General features: G+C 38.9%; 2 protein-coding genes across 11 annotated transcripts; both read left to right on the forward strand.

Annotated features, from left to right (window-relative positions):
* Positions 1-4,407: 4,407 nt before the first annotated feature.
* Positions 4,408-5,396, forward strand: LOC144706093 (uncharacterized). Its single transcript, XM_078578989.1, has 4 exons — positions 4,408-4,567; positions 4,631-4,843; positions 4,910-5,134; positions 5,230-5,396. The coding sequence occupies exons 1-4, from the start codon at positions 4,556-4,558 to the stop codon at positions 5,287-5,289; spliced, it is 510 nt and encodes a 169-aa protein (XP_078435115.1). The 5' UTR covers positions 4,408-4,555; the 3' UTR covers positions 5,290-5,396.
* A 7,581-nt stretch (positions 5,397-12,977) lies between these two features.
* LOC144705316 (prolyl 4-hydroxylase 1) lies at positions 12,978-18,810 on the forward strand. Of its 10 annotated transcripts, none has more exons than XR_013582025.1 (15): positions 12,978-13,082; positions 13,172-13,290; positions 13,858-13,905; positions 14,185-14,237; positions 15,633-15,698; positions 16,206-16,280; positions 16,352-16,426; positions 16,577-16,647; positions 16,726-16,777; positions 16,926-17,015; positions 17,417-17,509; positions 17,613-17,752; positions 17,899-17,941; positions 18,101-18,143; positions 18,624-18,810. XR_013582025.1 is itself a non-coding variant. In XM_078577923.1 (13 exons), the coding sequence occupies exons 2-12, from the start codon at positions 13,230-13,232 to the stop codon at positions 17,718-17,720; spliced, it is 792 nt and encodes a 263-aa protein (XP_078434049.1). In that variant the 5' UTR covers positions 12,978-13,082; positions 13,172-13,229; the 3' UTR covers positions 17,721-17,752; positions 17,899-18,810. The 10 variants fall into 10 exon arrangements, 2 of the variants coding, with proteins under 2 accessions (XP_078434049.1, XP_078434051.1); XR_013582020.1 differs by having other exon boundaries at positions 12,979-13,082; positions 17,871-18,023; XR_013582022.1 differs by having other exon boundaries at positions 12,979-13,082; positions 17,871-17,941.
* The last annotated feature ends 1,588 nt before the right edge of the window (positions 18,811-20,398 follow it).

Here is a 20,398-nt window from a genome sequence, read left to right on the forward strand (position 1 = left end):
CGTTGCGAGATAAGACAGTCGAGGTGAGGTTGCCTGGGAAACGCCCGCCGGCGTTTTCCGAGGCCACGCCACCGCCACCACCACAGCGCCGCCGCCGCCGCCGTATCCCCTCAAAATTCCCCCCCCTGAAACTGCCCACGTTACCACTCTTTTCAAATCATTCATCACATCGTCATCTACGCCTCTCTTTTCAGTTTTCAACTTGATAATCTCCCTTCCCGCGCAGACGTAAATTCTCCAGTATACACTGTCCAATCAAAAGGAGAAGAGCTTAGACTGACCCATGCGTTGGGGTTAGGGTTAACGTTAAGTAACCCAGAAATAAATTCTCCAATATTCAGGTAAACCGACAAAATCAAATAAAATGGAGAAGAGTTAACACTGACCCATGCGTTGGGGTTAGGGTTCGGGTTAACTAACCCGGAAATAAATTATCCAATATTCAGGTAAACCTAAAGTATCAAATCAAACGGAGAGGAGTCAACACTGACCCATGCGTTGGGTTTAGGTTAACTAATCCACATCATCAAATTAAACGGAGAAGAGTTCAGATTGACCCATGCTTTAGGGTTAGGGTTAGGGTTAACTAACCCAGAAATAAGTTCTCCAATATTCAGGTAAACATACACTATCAAATCAAACGGAGAAGAGTTATCACTGACCCATGCGTTGGCGTTAGGGTTAGGGTTAGGGTTAACTAATCCACATTATCAAATCAAACGGAGAAGAGTTAAGATTGACCCATGCTTTAGGGTTAAGGTTAACTAACCCGGAAGTAAATTCACCAATATACAGGCAAACCCACAGTATCAAATCAAACGGAGAAGAGTTCAGATTGACCCATGCTTTAGGGTTAAGGTTAACTAACCCAGAAGTAAATTCACCAATATACAGGCAAACCCACAGTATCAAATCAACGGAGAAGAGTTGAGATTGACACATGCTTTAGGGTTAGGGTTAACTAACCCAGAAGTAAATTCACTAATATTCAGGTAAACCGACATTATCAAATCGAAAGGAGAAGAGTGAAGATTGACCCATTCGTTGGGGTTAGGCTTACGGTTAGGGTTAACTAACCCAGAAAAAAAAAATCAACAGTATACACGGAAACCCACAATACTATCAAATCAAACGGAGAAGAGTTAAGATTGATAATGTGGGTTTACGTGTTTATTGGTGAATATATTTTTGGGTTAGTTAACCCTAACCCTAATCATGCTCAACGCATGGGTCAAACGCTGCAGAACGCAGGCATGTGATGTTAGTTAAAGCTTGTCTGAAAAATAGAAGATGAAAAGTTGCGCTTTCCGCTTACGTAGCCGAGAAGCAAGCCGACGACAGGGTGACCGCCACAGTATATCTCTCTCTCTACAGTTTCTTGGAGAGACAGATGACAAGAGAGAGAAGCATCATCCACAGTTTCACGAGCCTGGAGACCACTGGAGAGAGAGATGGTGGGGTCACATGGGGATAAACAACAGTATCGCCCTCTTATAATAGATGCTTCCAGAGAGAGAGATGGATGAGACTTCGACGACAAACTACAGTATCACTCTTTTAAGAAACGCTCAGAGAGAGATATGACATACCACGATAATGGCAGGTTTCTGGGAGAGAGAGAGATGGCACTAGAGAGTTAAACAAGCCGGGAGACCTTCGGAGATAGAGATGGTAGGGTCACATGGGGATAAACCACAGTATCGCTCTCTTAAAATAGCTGTTTCCAGAGAGAGAGATAGTTAAACAAGCCGGGAGACCTTCGGAGAGAGAGATGGCGAGATCATTAGTGGGCAAACCACAGTATCCCTCTCTTTTGATAGATGCTTCCAGAGAGAGAGATAGATGAGATATTGACGATACTGGCAGGTTTCTGGGAGAGAGCGCTGGCATTAGAGAGTTAAACAAGCCGGGAGACCTTTGGAGAGAGAGATGGTGGGGTCACATGGGGATAAACCACAGTATCGCTCTCTTAAAATAGCTGCTTCTAGAGAGAGAGATGAATGAGATATCGACAACAAACTACGATATCCCTCTTTTAAGAAACGCTCAGAGGAATAGAGAGAGAGATGAGCTACCGACGATAATGGCAAGTGGGCAACGATACAGTACCATCAACTTAAAGACGGTCAGAGAGAGAGATAAGCAGAGATAGAGAAGGACGCTGATGTCACTGCCAGTAACAACCACAGAAGACGCTTAGAGAGAGAAGAGCGGTCGCCTCGTACACGTCGAAGAGAGAAGAAGAGCTGTAATTTCTTTCACGGATTTGTACTCAGTACGGATGATACAAAATTTGACCGATATGGGGTAATATCCGATGGTTTTAATGCTTCGGAGAAGATCGCCGAATCTCGTTTCTACAAGTGGGTGGAAGAGAAAATAGAGAATTCCCCTCTGTTCATCTCTGCTCTGCGCTTTCCTAACCCGTGCCAGTTATGTTGACTTCTTCAGCTCTTCTTTATCTCTCTAATTCTATTCTCTCTCTGGGCGAGTTATACCCCCACCTACCTCTCTCCCCCAACCGGGGAGCTTGCCGACAGAAAGAGAGATGGAGATAGAGATAGAGAGAGAGATAAGGAGAAACAGATAGAGGCAAGTTAATTCGATCTGTCTCCGTCGTCATCTAGCTTTTACAGTAGAAAGGCCACTGTCCATGGAAGATCCCGGGATCAGCTGTCCGGCACTGTTAACCAGCTGGACCATACAGTTAGAGAGAGAGATGGATATGTGGAAGGGTCGCGTTAGAGAGAGAGATGATCGACGTTGACTGCGGTATTTTCGCAGCAGGGGCAGAAGAACGGATGATTTGGGCAGTCTATTGTCATCAGATGTCGGCCCTCGTTCTTTCTCTCTCTTCTAGTTGCAACAACGGCAGAGCCACCGCTGCCAACGAGACAGACAGGAAGACGGTTTGAAGAGAGAAAGAAAGAAACGCAGAGAAAGGAACAGAAGAGAGATAAAGATTGGGAGATAGAATGACAACACGCGATCTGCAGGGCAGACTAAAGTGGGATAGAATGTAACAGAGGGTGGAATGGGCGCAGAGAGAAGAGAGAGAGATAGGATGTCTTTGATACAGAGACATGAATTGGGATAGGATGAGGTTGGCTGGTATTGAGACCTGAACTGAGATAAGTTAAAGAGATCGATAGAGTGACATAAATTGGCGTGGTCGATACCAACAGGGTGTGTAAGAGAGAGAGAAGGTCCTCTGTTGGGCATTAAAGGGTAGGAGTGGCGATAGAGAGTGAATGGGGTAGAACAAAAACGCGTGATAGGGAAGAAACAGGAAGATAGATAGAAGAGGAGAGAGACATAGAAAGGCACAAAAAGAAATAGATGAGAAGAGAGACATAGAAAAGTAGACTAGAGAGATGGAGGAGGTGAGAGATATAGAAAGTGAGACTAAGAGAGAGAGAGTGACAGAAAGAGAGACTAAGAGAGAGAGATAGAAAGGGATACTAAGAGAGATGGAGGAGAGAAACATAGAAAGGGAGATAGAGAGTGACAAAAAGAACGAAGAGAGAGATAGAAAGGGAGTCTAAGAGGGACATAGAAAGAGACACTAAGAGAGAGAATGACAGAGAGAGAACGAGGAGAGAGAGATAGAAAAGGAGTCTAAGGGAGTCATAGAAAGGGAGACCAAAAGAGAGAGAGAGAGAGGCAGAGAGAGAACGAGGAGAGAGAGATAGAAAAGAAGTCAAAGGGAGACATAGAAAAGGAGACTAAGAGAGAGAGAGAGAGAATGGCGCAGAGAGATAGAAAAGGATTCTAAGAAAGACTAAGAGAGAGAAACTGACAGAGAGAAATAGAAAGGGAGTCTAAGAGAGACATAGAAAGGGAGACTAAGAGAGAGAGAGAGACTGACAGAAAGAGAAAGAGGTGAGAGAGATAGAAATGGAGACAGAGAGAGAGGGGGGGCTAGAGAGAGAGAGATTATCCAGCTTAGGGGGATAACGGCAGAGGATTTGATGTGACAAGGGAGAGGTGGCCGGGGACAGTTGCAGCTCTGCCATTAATGGCGATCGGGAGCCGAGCTCCCTGCTGGACCCGGCAGAGCACTTACTGCCCACGGGCAGGCCGCCACATTCTCTCCTTCTAAAATCTCCTCTGCCTCCCCTCCCCACTCTCTCTCTCCCTGCCAACCCTTCTCGATAAAAATAGTATCTTTCACCGGAAGCTTCGCCGGCGCCGCCGACGCTAACTCCTCCATTAACACCCCTCCCCGTCCGTATATCCTTTGACAAAGACCGCTGGGAAGTTGCGCTAAGGCATGGGGAAACGTCGCGCCGCCCCCTTCCCCTATTCCAGATTCCCATCACCCTCCTTAAAACCCTTCATTTCCACGATAATTCCGCAATAATTCCTCTAACTTAACCAAGAATACCTGTTATCGTTTAGCGATACTCGAGAAAATAAGAAGGAACTGTGCTCGCCGTGGGTCCCAAGTTCGAGATCTTTATAAACAACCCCCCCCTCTTCCTTCCCCGTAGCAATCCTCTCTCCGAACCCAGAGCTGTCTCTCTATACCCATCTTCTTCTTCAAGCTCCAGCCATGAACATCGAGGTGGGTTATCCTCTTCTTCTCTCTCTAGACTTCTCTTTTCCTCGCTAACTCCTCTGCTCGCAGGAGGCTGTTCACAGGAGGCGCGTCCCATTTGGAAGTTGGGAGTACCGCGACGACTCGCCTGTTCAGTTCTACCACCGAGGTTTCGGCTGTGGCGGAAGCTACTACGACATGGGTCATCTCTACCCACCACCTCCCCATTACTACTACTACGCACAAGACGGCGCGGAAGATCTCTACGGCGTTCCTCCGCCGAGCTCTATCCACTCTCGAAGGGTATGTATACTCTGGAAGAATTATCTCCTTTTAGTCGAACTATTCTAATGAGTTTTTTCTTCACAGGCGAAGAGAGGAAACACGCTGGAGAAGCAGCTAAGGCAGGTTAAGTATTCAACTAAGGATAGCGAGTCGTCGCCATCGCCGACGCCCGGGAGAAGAGCGAGACAAGCTCGCGTTTACGATTGCGAACTAGCTGCGCAAGAATCAGTTCGTCGCCAGCGCGCTGCCAAGGCTGTCGACGAGGATCTCTACAAGATTCCTCCCGAGTTTCTTAGAAGGAAACAGAAGGTTTGAACTTTGATTATTTCTTCTCTTGTTTTTTATTTCGGTTCTTTGATTGATCGTTTAAGCTGAGTTTTTTCCTGGGTGATTTCTGCTTCCAGAAGAAGCCGATGCGGTGCGAGTTCTTGTCGAGTTGCTTGGGGTTTAACTGCATCGCTTGAAGTGAAGCCTGGCTTGCGGAATCTGCTCGTAATGCTTTGTTTAACTCTGGTTACTTGATGTGTATTAATTACATGTTTACGATAAGTATTTTACTATTTTTCTTTAATCTGTTCATTTTGATCGAATGAGACGCGATAGAAAACGACAGAGGGGCCATACTCAAATTGGTTCACTCTTGAATGTCGGTTGAATCGGAGAAAAAACCGAGGAAAGCGTTGTCGTCGCCCATACCCAAATCTCCTTGTATCCAGTATGGCCGCCACCATAGCGCTAATATACTAAAATAAGTTCGGGAAATCTTTCCTTCTTCCACTGCGGCGAGATCTCGCGTCTTGTCGCCATCTTCACCTTTAAAAACTATTTTACACCAAAATAACCGAATGTCGCCAGCTGTTCTTCATCGGTTATATCCTCTTTCTTGTAAACTAATATACCAAAAAAAACTTACGAAAAAAGCTAGACCAATGAAAGAAAATGTGGTCATGGGCAATATCCAGATCTCACTTTCTTTACAATCGGGTGAAAACTATCGCATTTAATGAAAAAAATTCCTCGCTAATCGTGAAACGTCATTATCTCGCGTCGTAAAGATAGGTCCTGTACCTCTCTACGAAGTCAATCAAGCCGTTACCGTTCTCGCGCAAGCTCGTGGGAGGGTTGTATTTTAATTGCGAAAGTTTGTTGGGGCTGGGATGCAAAATTAATGTTTTTTACTGTGTGTGTTGGTGGTGGCAGCGGTGGCGGTGACGCCGGCCGTGCGCTGTCTCGGCGGTGCGGTACACGCGCCGCTTGAATAAGACGACGGAATTATTTACATTGAGCCCTCGAAAGGTGAGATATTATGTATCTGCCCCGAAGAGAAATGGGCTATTCTTTTTTGTTTGTCCCCTGAACAGATGACTGAACAGTGTCTACCAGCCAGCAAAAAAGTGTGAGAATCCCAACATGTTGACCAATGCGTTGACCACTGAAGTCATTTTCCCAAATGCCCAAAATGCCCCTCTTTTAAGCCTCCAGACGGACGACAATCCGTTTCTTCTGCCGTCCCAGACTGTCAACTGCAGGTAGGTCCAATTATAGTTCCGGATCGTCTGGGATGCGGACGGGACGGGACGAAAGACGGGATGATTTTGTCGCCCTGTTCGACGTCCGCAATCAGGGCAGGGACAGAATGATGGGGAAGAGAGATAAATATGTAGATAGATAGAGAGGGAAAGACAAGAAATATGAGCATAGAGAAAGAGAAAGGAGAGAGGGGGAAAGGGAGAGGGACAAAGAGTCAGAGAAGAAAGCTAAGTACAGAAAGAAAATATAAAATTCACTTATTAAATACTTGATCTTTGTGGATTTGACGCTAGCTCGTCCTTTGGGCATGAGGAAACTTTTAAATATTTTTGCATAAACCAGAAGCCTTAAATGATATTTTAACCAAACTTTCTGGTTCATCACACATATGTCGACATAATAAATCTGGTAATTTATGTGAAGTATGATTTATAGTTTTTATGATTATTACTTATGAAATAGGTTACAACAGAAAAGGGCAAATAAAAGGCTTAGTCTAGCACATACATAATCAGACTTAAAATAAGGCAGTTTCATTTGATGTAACCCACTTAGTAAGATCCCCATAATACTTTAGAAGAGTCTGATAAACAAGTTCATGATCTTCATCCATCCCAGGAAGTTTCACCATAAGACTCTACAATTGAATCTTCTTTGTGAAACAAGGTAACTTCATGATTTGTATTTTTAACGCCCATATTGATAGATGCAGAGTCGTTTGATATTTAAAATTAATTGATCCATAGAGTGATTCATTGTGCAAAGTATAATGCATAGTACTATACTTAGTTTCACAAACCTATATATAATATACTATAACTCTACTTTTTTAGTTTTTTAGATTATTCAATTATAATCTGTGTAATATAATTCCATTGTTTCAATATTTTAATTAATTAGTTAACTTACTAGAAATCCACGACCTTTCATGTATATGTTATTTTAATTACTAGATGGATATGACTGAAACATGGAAATGTAAATTTATGTAATATTTATATAAAAAAGACACACACTGCCCACCTAGGGTCATTATAGTACTCGATTAGGATTCACTTAGACAAGATTACTTAATAAGGATTCATTCACCCATATTAATTAATGACAAAGATACTTCATATAATATATTTTAAGCAGGACTCACCAAATAAGGCTTTACTTATGGGCTTTCTCCACCATGTAAATGTTTTTTATTGACTCAAAGCTAATTCTTTTTGAGATACTATTTAACTAGTTTGCTATACTTAACTAAGTTTAAAGACTTAATAATTCAGTACATGATATATGTAATCAAATATAAATGTATTTCGGTGTTGACTATTAGCTTTCACCAGATGTAGTTTCTCTAAATAAATGTGCACGAAGTATATAATTGGTGAGTGAGTCTAGTCATATACCTCTGAATGGTGGATATCTTACAATATGGTTTGTAGCTCAAAGGTCTCTCTTCACTTAGTGAACTTCTCACATCGATAAGGTAACTAGGTAAGTAAGCACGTAGTGAGGAGGCTCATAGTAGACATCAATGATCTATGTTATTAGAAGGACATTTCATAACATCTATTTTTTAATCTGAAATACTCAACTCAGTGACAACTGATTAAGAAACTACCTGCTCAAGTTATGGCCATGTTTTCCAATTACATACAACTGTGTATCCTGCTTTATAAATTAGATCCATGAACAGCGCTCACAATATCGAGTAAATAATAAATATTCTATAAAATAACAAATTATCTGAAAAATATATATAATAATAAGTATTTTTAAATGAATAAAGTTAAAACATGAGTATTCTATATCCATGAATAATTCATAATATTTCTAATAAAAATAATGAACAAGTCAATAATTTTCTGAAAAATATAATAACTATCTCACTGAGAATGATATTCATATTAATCGAGATACCCAAAGGCTCTAAACACTCATAAGGCATTTTATAGTTGCATTCAAATAACAAATAAATGTGATGAAAACAACCATACCCGAAATTTCACAAAATAGGGGACTAAAATAAATGTGATATGTGAAGTCAGGATTTCATAAATTACATAATAGTCTACATGCTAAAATTTTGAAAAAATTAGATAACTATTGAAATATATTCTTTGATTGGTCTAACAAATGGAGACAAAATCATGAACCAATACGAGTCCTAAAATACTTCTAGAAATTCTCAATAATGTCAAATGTTTATGAGTAACAGATTATGCGTTGTTAAAACTAATTATATTATAAATAATAGTTATTTAAATATATTAATTTGATAGATATAATTCAGGCCTTTATCCACAGGGATTTGAAATTGGACTTCAGGTATTATATATAATAAAAATGTTGGAATAATGACAAAAAACTAATATGGGGCTTGAATTTATGTTTTAAAAATATTTTTTAATTTTTGTTTAAAATTCAGTTATTAGTTCACAATTCTATTCTTAATATGAGACAACATTTTACCCTGGTTGGGAACGATCCTACATGACTTCGTAATCCAGCCAAAATGAGCCACTACAATCCATACGATCCTTAGCCAAAACCAAAAAATCATTCAAGTTACACATAAAATATGCACTCTGTTCTCACAATACTATTAGAATATTTCTAAATTAGAGACGTCTTAAATCCTTTTCTGTTGATTCATCTTAACAAGCACCTATTACAGCTCCTTACCTCTTTCATGATATCAGCAGGTTTCTAACGATCCTTTGTCTCTAATCCTCTTTTCTTTGCACTTCAATTTCAAATTTGAAAAAATAAAATTTAAAGACATAATTTAGTTTCAACAATCATACAATTTCCACTGTTTCAAATAATACCAATACTATGGTATCAGATATTCATAGAAATTGTATAAAAATAGTATATTGAAAACATAAGAAAATTTAACAAATGCAGTTATTAAATAATAATTTATGATTTATAACTTTCAAAAGACCATTACAAAAAAACTTTTATACTTCAAAGGTTTGGCACCTTAATTTTGAAAGGTGACAGTTGGAAAAAATATTTTATTGTTTATTGCCATACAAAATTACAGTTAAATTCCCAATCTGGTGTTGTAGACTAATTCACAGAGGATTTAAAAAGAAGAGATGAAATAATTCCATAGAGATCTATAATTAAAAAATATAGAAATTCTTTAATGACAAGCATTCAAGAATTAAAGAAGTATATTTTGTGTTACTTATGAACAAGAAGTATAAAATTCTTTCTTTCCTTTTTAAATGCTTATTAAAATAAATAAAAATAAACAGTATTCATAATTTCAATAACAAACGGACAAGCAAACCAAAAATGAATTGAACAATAAAAAAGACTCAAACTAATTCATGTAATCAACCAAAATTAATGTCATATAAATTATTTACTAAAGTTAGCTACAATAATAATAACGGAACAATAGTGATGAAAATATATAATAATGGATGTGTGATGAATGCAAATTTAAATTATTTAGGCATCATCCTAAAGAAAGAAGGGCTATTTGTGAATTTAAACATATGATATATGTAAATGGGTTCAGGTTGTCAAATGACTGTGAAGTAAACCTCACTCATAGTAATCCTATAATCCCAACATGTTGATCAATGCGTTGACCATCGAAGTCATTTTACTAAATGCCCAAAAAATGCCTGATTTAAGCCTCTAGACAGATGACGCTCCATTTCTCGTCCCGTCCCAAACTCTCAACTGCAAGCATGTCCAATTATAGTTACGGATCGTCGGGGACATGGACGGGCCGGGACGAAGATTGTCCCGTCCGACATCTAGAGTCAGTGCAGGGACGCGGAGGGAACGCGGAAGGGACACAGCCAGGATGAAAAAATAGTCCCTTCTGTGTCCTGACTTTGCCAGTTTCACCTCGTCCAGAGAAAAACCGTCCCATCCCTTGTCTCGCACGAAGTATCCAATAAAAATAGTTCCAAGGTCTGATTGAGTTAATATGGATTTTCTAACCTTTTTAGGGAAATCCGTCGGATTCGCTATATCAATTCCTTGACATTTTGCATCAAAGTCTCTGCTTTTTTTGCGCACCCAAACTGACGCAGCCCCAAAGTAATTGTACATATGTCCCTCCACTTTCTCTCTCCTCCATATTTGCCTAAAAAATTTCTAAAAATCCATATTAATTCAATCAGACCTTGGAGCTATGTTTATTGGATATTTCGTCCGGGACGAAGGACGCGACAGTTTTTCTCCGAACGGGACGAGACTGGCAAAGTCGAGACGCAGACGAGACGATTTTTTCATCCTAGGACGAAAAAACCATCCCCTCTGCATCCCTGCACTGATTTCGGATGTAGGATGGGACGAACCTTGTCCCGTCCCGTCCATCGTCCACGTCCCGGATGATCCAGAACTATAATTGGACCTATTTGCAGTTGAGAGCCTGGGACGAGACGAAAAATGGATCGTCATCCGTCTTGAGGCTTAAATGAGGGCCTTTTTGGGAATTAGGAAAAAGACTTCGATGGTCAACACATTGGTCAACATGTTGGGGTTATCATACTACATGTTGGGATTATCAGACTTTTTTGCTGGATGTAGGCAGTGAGTTCAGTCATCTGTCCAGGGGATTTGGTGTTGCCTTGACTGTTGTTGTCATCTGCTCACATTTCGTCATTGTCACCGTCCGTGTCTAGCCTTAAATGGGGGGCATTTAGAAAAATGACTTCGATGATCAACGCATTGGTCAACATGTTGGGATTATCAGACTTCTTTGCTGGCTGGTAGGGAATCTGTTCAGGGGATTTGGTGTTGCCTTGACTGCCGTTGTCAGCTGCTCACATTTCGTCAACGTCACCATCCGTGTCTAGCCTTAAATGGGGGGCATTTAGGAAATGTTTTCGACGATCAATGCGTTGGACAGTGTGTTGGGATTATTCAGACAGTTTTGCTACTTGGTAGTCCCTCCATCCAGTCATCCCTCCGGGGGATTGGCTGTTGCCTTGACTGACATTGTCATCTGTCCACATTCCGTCATCGTCACCATCCATGTCTAGCCTTAAATGGGGGGCATTTTGGGTATTTAAGAAGAATAACTTTGACAGTCACCATGTTGGTCGATGCATTGTTTGTTGTGTTGAGATTATTAGACGGTTTTGGTGGATGGTTGACTGCATTCAGTAACCGGTTAAGGCAAATTATGTCACTTTGACTCTCATTGTCAACTGTCCACATTTCATCATCGTCACCATCCATCTTGAGCCTTAACTGGGGGGCATTTTGGGTATTTCAGACCAACGAGTTTTGACGGTCAACGTGTTGGTCAGTGCATTGTTGACCATGTTGAGATTATCCAACTTCTTTGCTGGCTTGTAGAACGTTTGTGTAGTCATCCAGTCTAGGGATGTGTTTTCGATTGGATGATCATCATTATCTGTCCACATTTATTTGTCATCACCATTCCTTCGTCTGAATCATTTGTCCATAACAGAGGATGGAACCGACGACGGAAATGACTAATCACGGAGGAAGATCCATCAGTCATCTCAGATCAATGACCAATGATGGAAATGACTTAGTAAAGTCATATGTCCGTCTTTGTGATGGATGACAAATTGGGATGAAAGGAATGACTATCCATCATCTGCCTTTTTGTCTTATGGGCTGAGAAGCACATGCATAATGAGATGGAACAACATAAATAACTTAGTACAATCATCCGTCCACCGGGAAGTGGATTACAATTTGGGATGACAACCGTCTTCAGTCTTTTAATCCTACTGGTCGAGAAGGATGCAGGTGAAATTGTCTCTGGGATGGTGGACGGAATGAGACGAGATGACATTAAGGTTAGCCATCCATCACAGAGTCTGCAGTTCCATTCAATTTTAATTTGAGCAGATGACGTCTCGTCATCAGTCACAGAGTCTGCAGTTTAGTTCCTTTCCGTTCCGAGATCATGACTGACGAAGGCAAGGGACAGGACGGGGGACTGATCGTCATCCGTCACAGAGTATGCAGTTTCCTTGTTTTGTTCCAAAGTCAGGACTGACAAAGGCAAGGGACGGGACGGTATCGTCATCCATCACGGATCTGCAGTTTATTTCCGTTCTGTTCGGAGATCATGACTAACGAAGGCAAGGGGCAGGACGGGGGACTGATCGTCATCTGTCACAGAGTATGCAGTTTCGTGCTGTTTTAGTTCCAAAGTCAGGACTGACAAAGGCAAGGGACGGGACGGGGGACAGTTTCCTGCTGTTTTAGTTCCAAAGTCAGGACTGACAAAGGCAAGGGACGGGACGGGGGACTGATGTCATCCCTCACAGAGTACGCAGTTTCCTGCTGTTTTAGTTCCAAAGTTAGGACTGACAAAGGCAAGGGACGGGATGGGTGACATATCATCATCCATCGCAGAGTCTGCAGTTTAGTTCCTTTCCGTTACGAGATCATGACTGACGAAGGCAAGGGACGGGATGGGTGACGTATCGTCATCCATCACAGAGTCTGCAGTTTAGTTCCATTTTAGTTCCGAGGTCAGGACTGAAGAAGGCAAGAGACGGGACGGAAGATGGATCGTCATCCGTCCAGAACCTTAAAAGGGGCATTTCGGGCATTTTAAAGAAAGCTAACGTGGTCAACGCTCGGTCAACAGGTTACGGTTATAAGAGGTCTCTATCTCGACACTACTGCCCGTCGGGAAGATCCAAACTCGGGAGCGAGCTCTGCTGGATCAAGGGCGAAGAGAAGGAAACGAAGATCCGAGCTCAGATTTGCGGTATTTGAACGAGATCTGATTGGAAGTGTTCGTCTACAGATCGGCAAGGATTTCAATTTGGGATTCGGATTGTGTTTTTTTGACCGCAGGACCGGGCGAGGAACTGCGTCTTCGACTTCTCTTATTCGATATTTGGCGTGTTGGATCATGGATCGGACCAGGTTCATCCTCGGCCTGCTTTCGTTCGTCGCCGTCGGGATGATGATCGGTTGGTAAAACTATTCCGCTTAGCCTTTGGAGCTCGTTAATTTACCGTAGAAACTTCGATGTCGCAGTGCTTTTGTGAATTTTTCCGCCGCCTTTCTGTAATCCTTCTTGCTAGTTTGGAAATGGTCATCTTGTGCTTCTAAATTATGGAGTGGGAATAAATTGATAAGTTTAGGTGATGCATTTCCGGACGTGCCAAGAACGTGAAGTACCGCAGTTGAACTTTAGGCAAGTATCGATGTTACTGGACGAAATATTTCATGGAATGTACTCGAGAAATCGTGAATCGTGGGACGTGATACATTATTGCTCTCGAGAACAGACGGAATCTTGTCATTTTTTTCTTACGAAACATCAATACTTAGTTTGTTTGAATATCTATAATCAAGGTTAATTCAAACTGATGAGGATCCAAAATCGAGATGTTTATTTTCCATTTTCTGGCCTCACTCTTACTTCTCTGTATACCATGGGAAGGATGTGATGCGTATTAGACAACGCAAAATTTCTTTGGCGTATTCTAAGACCCTTCCACCGAATAATTTTCCTTTTTGTGACCATACTGCAGGTGGCATGTTTCAGCTAGCATTCATCAAGCGATTGGAAGAAGCTCCTCGTACGCTTATTTCCTCTTAAGATTGCATTGATTTTTCAATTCTACTTTTGTATCCCGTCTGTTATGATCATAGTGAGCTCACCTTCTTGATGAGAAAAATGCAAACTGTTTTTTGAATTTTTTTTATAAACCACAACTTCTCACTCGTCATCTCTACCGGAACAACGTTTTCATGTATTCTTAGCAAGAACCAGTGAGAATAAGTTTCCGGTCAGTGGATTTTGATTGCATTGGGTTTATAAAAATTAACTCTGCTCACGGGAGCTTTTATCGTGGCAGATGATTTCAGTTGGGCAAATGACCCTGAGGCGCATTTACTTCGTCTTGGAAATGTATGTCAGACTTCGAAGGCGCTATAGTTTCGTATCTAATTGGCGAAATGAAAGTCATTTAGACTAAGCTTGATCCTTTGGTGCCATTGCTTGAAGTCTTATTTGCATTTCATTTTTCTTGATATTTTCAATATGACGAACCAAAAGACACGTTTTGAGATTTATGTCTTTTAACAGTTTCTAAAAATAATAGTTTTATAACATAGGATGTTGTAAAAATGCTTTTCCTAGCATCTCCCTGTACCTGCGGGTCAGATTCTTAGGAGAATCCTCTCTTTTTCAGCATTATTTTACAAACACTTTTTTCTTCTGCCACTGGTGTCAGACTATTATTATTCCTCTATTATATTTTTTATTCTTATTTATTTCATATACAATCTATTCAGCACTGTATCATCCGTCTTGGGATATATCTTCTTGATTTAAAAAAAAAGGGTATCTGTAAATTCTTAAAGTAGATGATAAAAACTCTTGTATTAAGTATAATTCCCATCCTAGAGGATCCCTGTGACATCATGTGTTTCAATGTGTTGTAAATTTTCCTCGTAGTTCTTTTCAACTTGACATACATTGAGGACCTTGTAGACTGGCAATTGTGTAATATATTCCCTAGTCACAAAACTTAAAAGAAAGATTCCGTTTGAGACATAGACTTCCCTTTAATTCTCTCAATGCTTGATCAAATAAAAAATAATGTGAAACCTATAGCCTATTGTTTCATTAGAAATATTAGGTAAAACAACTGGAGCTTATTACCGTAGGCTAATAAATTTTATTAAAAGAAACAAACATGACGACTATTTAAGGCATGCCCCAGTGTTCTGAAGGTTAAAAAATGAGTTCAGAATGAGCTTCCGAATCTGATTTTGTTTGGAACTTTCCTGATATATTACGTGGTTATGTAATAATGTAAGAGGTTTTACGTCATAACATGTTATGTGGTCATGCAATTTTCTGAAAGGTATGTTATTCTTGGCATTTAACTTTATAAAGTCAAATTCAACACTGCATAGTTGTTTACATATAGTCAAAGTTAATAAATTAAATAAAGTCATGAGTTGATGCTAATCAGTTAAAAGGTAAAGGTGAACGTTCATGTTTCATATTTCAGAGATTTATGATGGAGATTTGCTACTGCTATCAGACCTTGATTATACATTTACTATCTTCCCTATTGATGGATTTCTGGTTGATGGAGATTTCTTTCATACATTAAATTTCTGATCCTTTGCTTGGCTTTGATGGAGATTTTCTTTTGAAATTATAAATTCTGAAATCTCTAGGTGATGGTATTTTCATATTTATTTATCCACGCATGTTTTCTTGCTTTCTTTGGCGGTTAAATATCACCATTCATCGTCAGACGATTAATCAATTTTTTTTGTTGATTAATAGATAAAGCCAGAGGTAATCAGCTGGTCACCGCGGATCACAGTCTTCCATAATTTTCTGAGCGCCGAGGTATCAGTTAGTTTTTTATTTTTGTTTAATGTTTAATTCTGAATTCAGATGATGATTTTTTTCTAAAATTAGATTAAATATGATTAATAAATCGAGAAAACGCTAATCAAGTTGTAAAACTTGTGGTCTAATGGCATGGTCTCAAGAATCTACAGCTAAGTTTCTGATTTTGTGGTGTTATGTCGCATATTATTGAACACTTAAAATATTTAATCCCCTCATTTCAACATCAAATCATGTAGCGGATTATTTTTGATGATTTATTTGTAAATAAAATCAAGACCCACATCATTCATTACACAGTGATTACGTGGTGGTACTATATGTTTTTCTTTTGCGAATAATCATTTTTTCGTGTACAAAAAAATCTCTTGCGACTCATTGATCTCATGGCCGGCATCATAATTATCACTTCTCAAACTTTTTTCAGTTGTGGGAAATTATTTTATATTGAAGAATACTCCACGGAAGCATCCAAATTTCAATTTAACTTCTTCATCTTTACAGGAATGTGAATACCTTAAAGCTATTGCAACCCCACGACTGACAATTTCTACAGTCGTTGATTGGAAGACAGGAAAGGCAAGTAATCAATATTTACATAGATGTCTTCTGATGAACTGTCATCATTTTTATTATTTAAAATGTTTCAGGGGATCCAGAGCGATGTTCGTACTAGCTCTGGGATGTTTCTGACTTCTGATGAGAGGAAATACCCTATCGTTAAGGTAAAAAGATTAAAAGAAATTCCTTTTCAAAAATTAGGAAATTTTTTTTCCCGAACCATCTTCAAGAAGCTCGTTTCTCTTTTAGAAACTAGTTTATTTCAGTAATTCAAGTTGATTTGGCTGATGGGATCTAATCATTGGTTCAATCAGGCAATTGAAAAGCGAATAGCTGTTTACGCCCAAATACCGGTAGAAAATGGAGAGCTCATCCAGATTCTTAGGTGGGCCCTCGTATGAAATTTTCTTATGAGAATTTATTCTTTTACCTTTTTAATACGCGGATATTCGTTCACTTTCAGATACGGGAAAGATCAATATTACCGGCCCCATCATGATTACTTCTCGGATACAGTAAGAATCCCGATTAATTCTCAGTTTTTTAATTAATTACGCGTTCTATTAAACATTACAAGCGCATGAGCGTATTATGAACATGCCAAATGTTCGCTCAAAATTATGAATTTAAGAATTATAAAATTAATTTTATTTTTCTATGCAGCACAATCAAAAGAGGGGTGGCCAACGGGTTGCCACAATGCTCATGTACTTGAGCGATACCCTGGAAGGAGGAGAGACTTACTTCCCCATGGTTAGTTTCCATGCTTTCAAAAGTATTTCAGTCTCTCACACTTTCAAGCTTCTAGACTAAAATCCCCCCTCTCTCTCTCAACTCCCACTCTTTTCCTGAGCCTATTTATCTTCTCAAACGTTCTCTCTCTCTCTTCCTCTCTTTCTCTGCGATTCTCTTTGTTCTCCCTCTCTCTCTTTCTCTCCCTGTGCTTATCTCTCTTCTCCCTCTCTTTTTTTAAGCTTATATTTCTTTTCTCTCTGTGCTTAGCTTTCTTCTCTGACTCTTTCTCCCTCTCCCTTTCCCCCTCTCTCCTTTCTCTTTCTCTATGCTCATATTTCTTCTCTTTCCCTCTCTATCTATCTATCTATCTATCTCTCTTCCCCATCATTCTGTCTGACAGCAAGTTATTTGTTTTCTAGGCTGGAGAACGAGAATGCAGCTGCGGGGGGAAGAAGGTGAAGGGGGTCTGTGTGAAACCAATCAGGGGGGACGCTGTGCTCTTCTGGGGCATGGTCTCTGCTTCTTCCCGTTTTCCTTTTTTTCCTTGGCGAAAAATACATTGATTTTCTTTTTCTCCATATTTCTTCTAATTATGTTATTATTCGTCGTTTGCAGGGCCTTGATGGAAGCACAGACCCCAATAGCTTACACGGCGGATGCGAAGTTCTTCAGGGGGAGAAATGGTCAGCTACAAAATGGATGCGACAACGAGCCACCTCCTGATCTTCGCGACCATCCTGGGTTTTATCATTCAAGTATATCTCTTCACTATCCCTTCCATTATTTCTAATGGGCTATCTATGATTATTCTTTTAACCTCTTTAGTATCAAGTGACAATTCTCAGCCCAATGAAATATTTTTTCTCAACTTAGGCTGAGAGAAATTCACCTTTGGTTGAAGGAATGAAGAGCCCACCAGACAATCCTTGTGCAACATCATCTAGGTAAAAGCAGAAGTTTAAATATTATTTGCTAGATGCTCAGGGTTTTATTACTGATGTAGAGCACTATCCAGCTTCATCTCAGGTAAATTAGATATCAGTATTTATGTGATGAAACATTTTTCTCAACTTAGGCTGATAGAATTACCCCTTTGGTTGAAGGAATGAAGGGCAAACAAGATAATTCCCCTGCATCATCGTCTAGGTAAAAATATCGTTATTTATTTGGTGTAGAATACGAAGCAGCTTCATCTCGATTAAAATTAGACATCAGGATTTATTTGAATAAATGTGTGGACACATTTTAATATTGATGTGACTCACCGTTTACCTTCCACGCCAAAATAGAAGGAAATAAGTTTCTCTAGACAGAAAATGATGGCTGCTTAATTCTTGAGAGATGAGATTTTCTGTTAATGCCGTAAATATGATGAGATGGAATGATAATTGAAAACACGCAAAACTATCGCATTATATGCATTTTTTTGTAAGACTTCTGATACCTCTTTGTCTTGATGAAATAAGTTAATTGGTAAATTCGATTCATTATGTAAGTTTTAGTTTATGAAGAGAAAACCATCCCAACTCAAATGCTATTATAACATATGGTTGATTGAATAAAGTGGTTCGCATATTGAGAAAGATAAGGGTTAGAACCACTTTGTTACATTTTCTTGTCATGCAGGTGTCCTACAGTTTACCATGGTTTCATATTAATCAGAGGTAAAAGACCTGATGAATGTTTTTGTAAGAATTTGAGGAATTTTTTGTATTTTTCTCATCATTATCTAGTTTTGTGTAAATTTTAGTTATTTTTATCTATGTATACTTTTATGACTATACTTGAAGATTCAATTGCTAGGTTTTCGCAAGGATTGCATTGTCGAAATAGATTTAGACCTGTTAACCTGCGTACTTAAAAAATCTGTTAAGTTTGCTGTGGCATGATCTAATCAACTTTTGGATAGGTGTCATGATTTGTAGAGATGGATCAAATGTTATGATGATGGTGAATAGATATAAAATATTCGCGCAGCAGAATATACGATAATGATTTATCGTAGAAAAGTTGAGCTTGATACTGGAAAAATGAAGAACATTTGATTATATTATTTGATACCTATATCTTACTTTAGGGTTCATTTTAGGGTGGTCAGAAATTGTGGATCTAAAGAAAATAATAAAATCAAATTTGATATTTTATCCTCATAATCCTTTGTTATATTTTAGTCAAAGGATACTTAAAACTCTAACTTTGATTTTGGAGTTGTTTGGGTTTTGTTTTCTAAATTTTATAAAATTTCCTTCAAATATCCCATTGAAGAAGATATCAGATATTTTTCATTCTTCACTTTTCCTATACTTGAAGAAATATGACTATGAAACTCTTTTAACCAAGAGATCTGTATATTTCAATGACTTGAAATAGCAAGGGGAAGAATATGCCTGATTTTAGTTTTTATGGAGCTAAATAGCTGTCAATACGTTTGTATGTCATTTTAGACCGCAATATTTTATGATATTTTTTAATTTATGAAGTCATTGAGTTATTAGATGCAAACTGCTCCACATAAAGTCTTAGGCCATGGAACAAAACATTATGTAGCATAAAACCATGTATGAGCTGTTCAATTTTTTCATTTCCGAGTAATTAACTTTAATGCATGTAAACTACAGATGTGTACTTAAAGTTTATATTCAACGAAATCTTAAGCACATCAAAAATTAAATATTTCGGTCAATGCAATGCAATATTCCTTTATAGCTGCAAAGGAATCCAAATATCTTATTGTATTTTAAAATAAAATTCTATAATAGATGATTTTAAAATTTTAAATTATTATTAATGAGAAATAGTATGATGGAAATCGATCCAATTCTTTGACAGACGGAGTTTAAATAGGTCAATCAATTCAATGTTCAAATAGCATGATCATATCGATTTTTTAACCCTTATGAACTTATCAATCAATTCAATTGATTTATGAATTTCCCTTGAATTCGTCTCAATCTCAATACATCTCAACCAACCTCACTTCTCTAAAAAACATTTCAAGTGGAGGAATTAAACACATGTTCGACTATTTTCACCGAAACTCAAATATCAAGTAAACACATTTGTAAGAGTCCATCTGAAGTTCTAAAATTACTATTTAAAAAAAAATACTCAAGCGTACGATATGTGCTTGAAACATTGTTTGCAACTTGATATTATTTGGACGTATTTAACCGTGCATCATTTCATAAAAGAAGGCATATTCATCGACGTAAGACAGGTTTGATGGTTTTGTTAAGCTGAATTATGCAATTCAGATGAGATTTACCGATTATATAGTTAGGCAAGCACAAGACGATCGGTTATAATGCGTATAATTTATCTTGTTTTTTAATGCACTTTTACCGTTCATTTCACATTCATTCATCATGTTTATGTTCACTTAATTCCCGGTTTTTTTTATG

The sequence above is a fragment of the Wolffia australiana genome, chromosome 7 (assembly GCF_029677425.1).
Source record: "Wolffia australiana isolate 7733 chromosome 7, ASM2967742v1".
Taxonomy (NCBI): domain Eukaryota; kingdom Viridiplantae; phylum Streptophyta; class Magnoliopsida; order Alismatales; family Araceae; genus Wolffia; species Wolffia australiana.

Bases quoted from the DNA above. Each gene is read 5' to 3' on its own strand.
- LOC144706093 (XM_078578989.1), top strand. The intron at 4,844-4,909 runs GTATGTATACTC...TTTTCTTCACAG, and splicing joins GCTCTATCCACTCTCGAAGG to GCGAAGAGAGGAAACACGCT. The intron at 5,135-5,229 runs GTTTGAACTTTG...TTCTGCTTCCAG, and splicing joins TTCTTAGAAGGAAACAGAAG to AAGAAGCCGATGCGGTGCGA.
- LOC144705316 (XM_078577923.1), top strand. From the start codon at position 13,230: ATGGATCGGACCAGGTTCATCCTCGGCCTGCTTTCGTTCGTCGCCGTC. The intron at 13,291-13,857 runs GTTGGTAAAACT...ACCATACTGCAG, and splicing joins CGCCGTCGGGATGATGATCG to GTGGCATGTTTCAGCTAGCA. The intron at 14,238-15,632 runs GTATGTCAGACT...GTTGATTAATAG, and splicing joins ATTTACTTCGTCTTGGAAAT to ATAAAGCCAGAGGTAATCAG.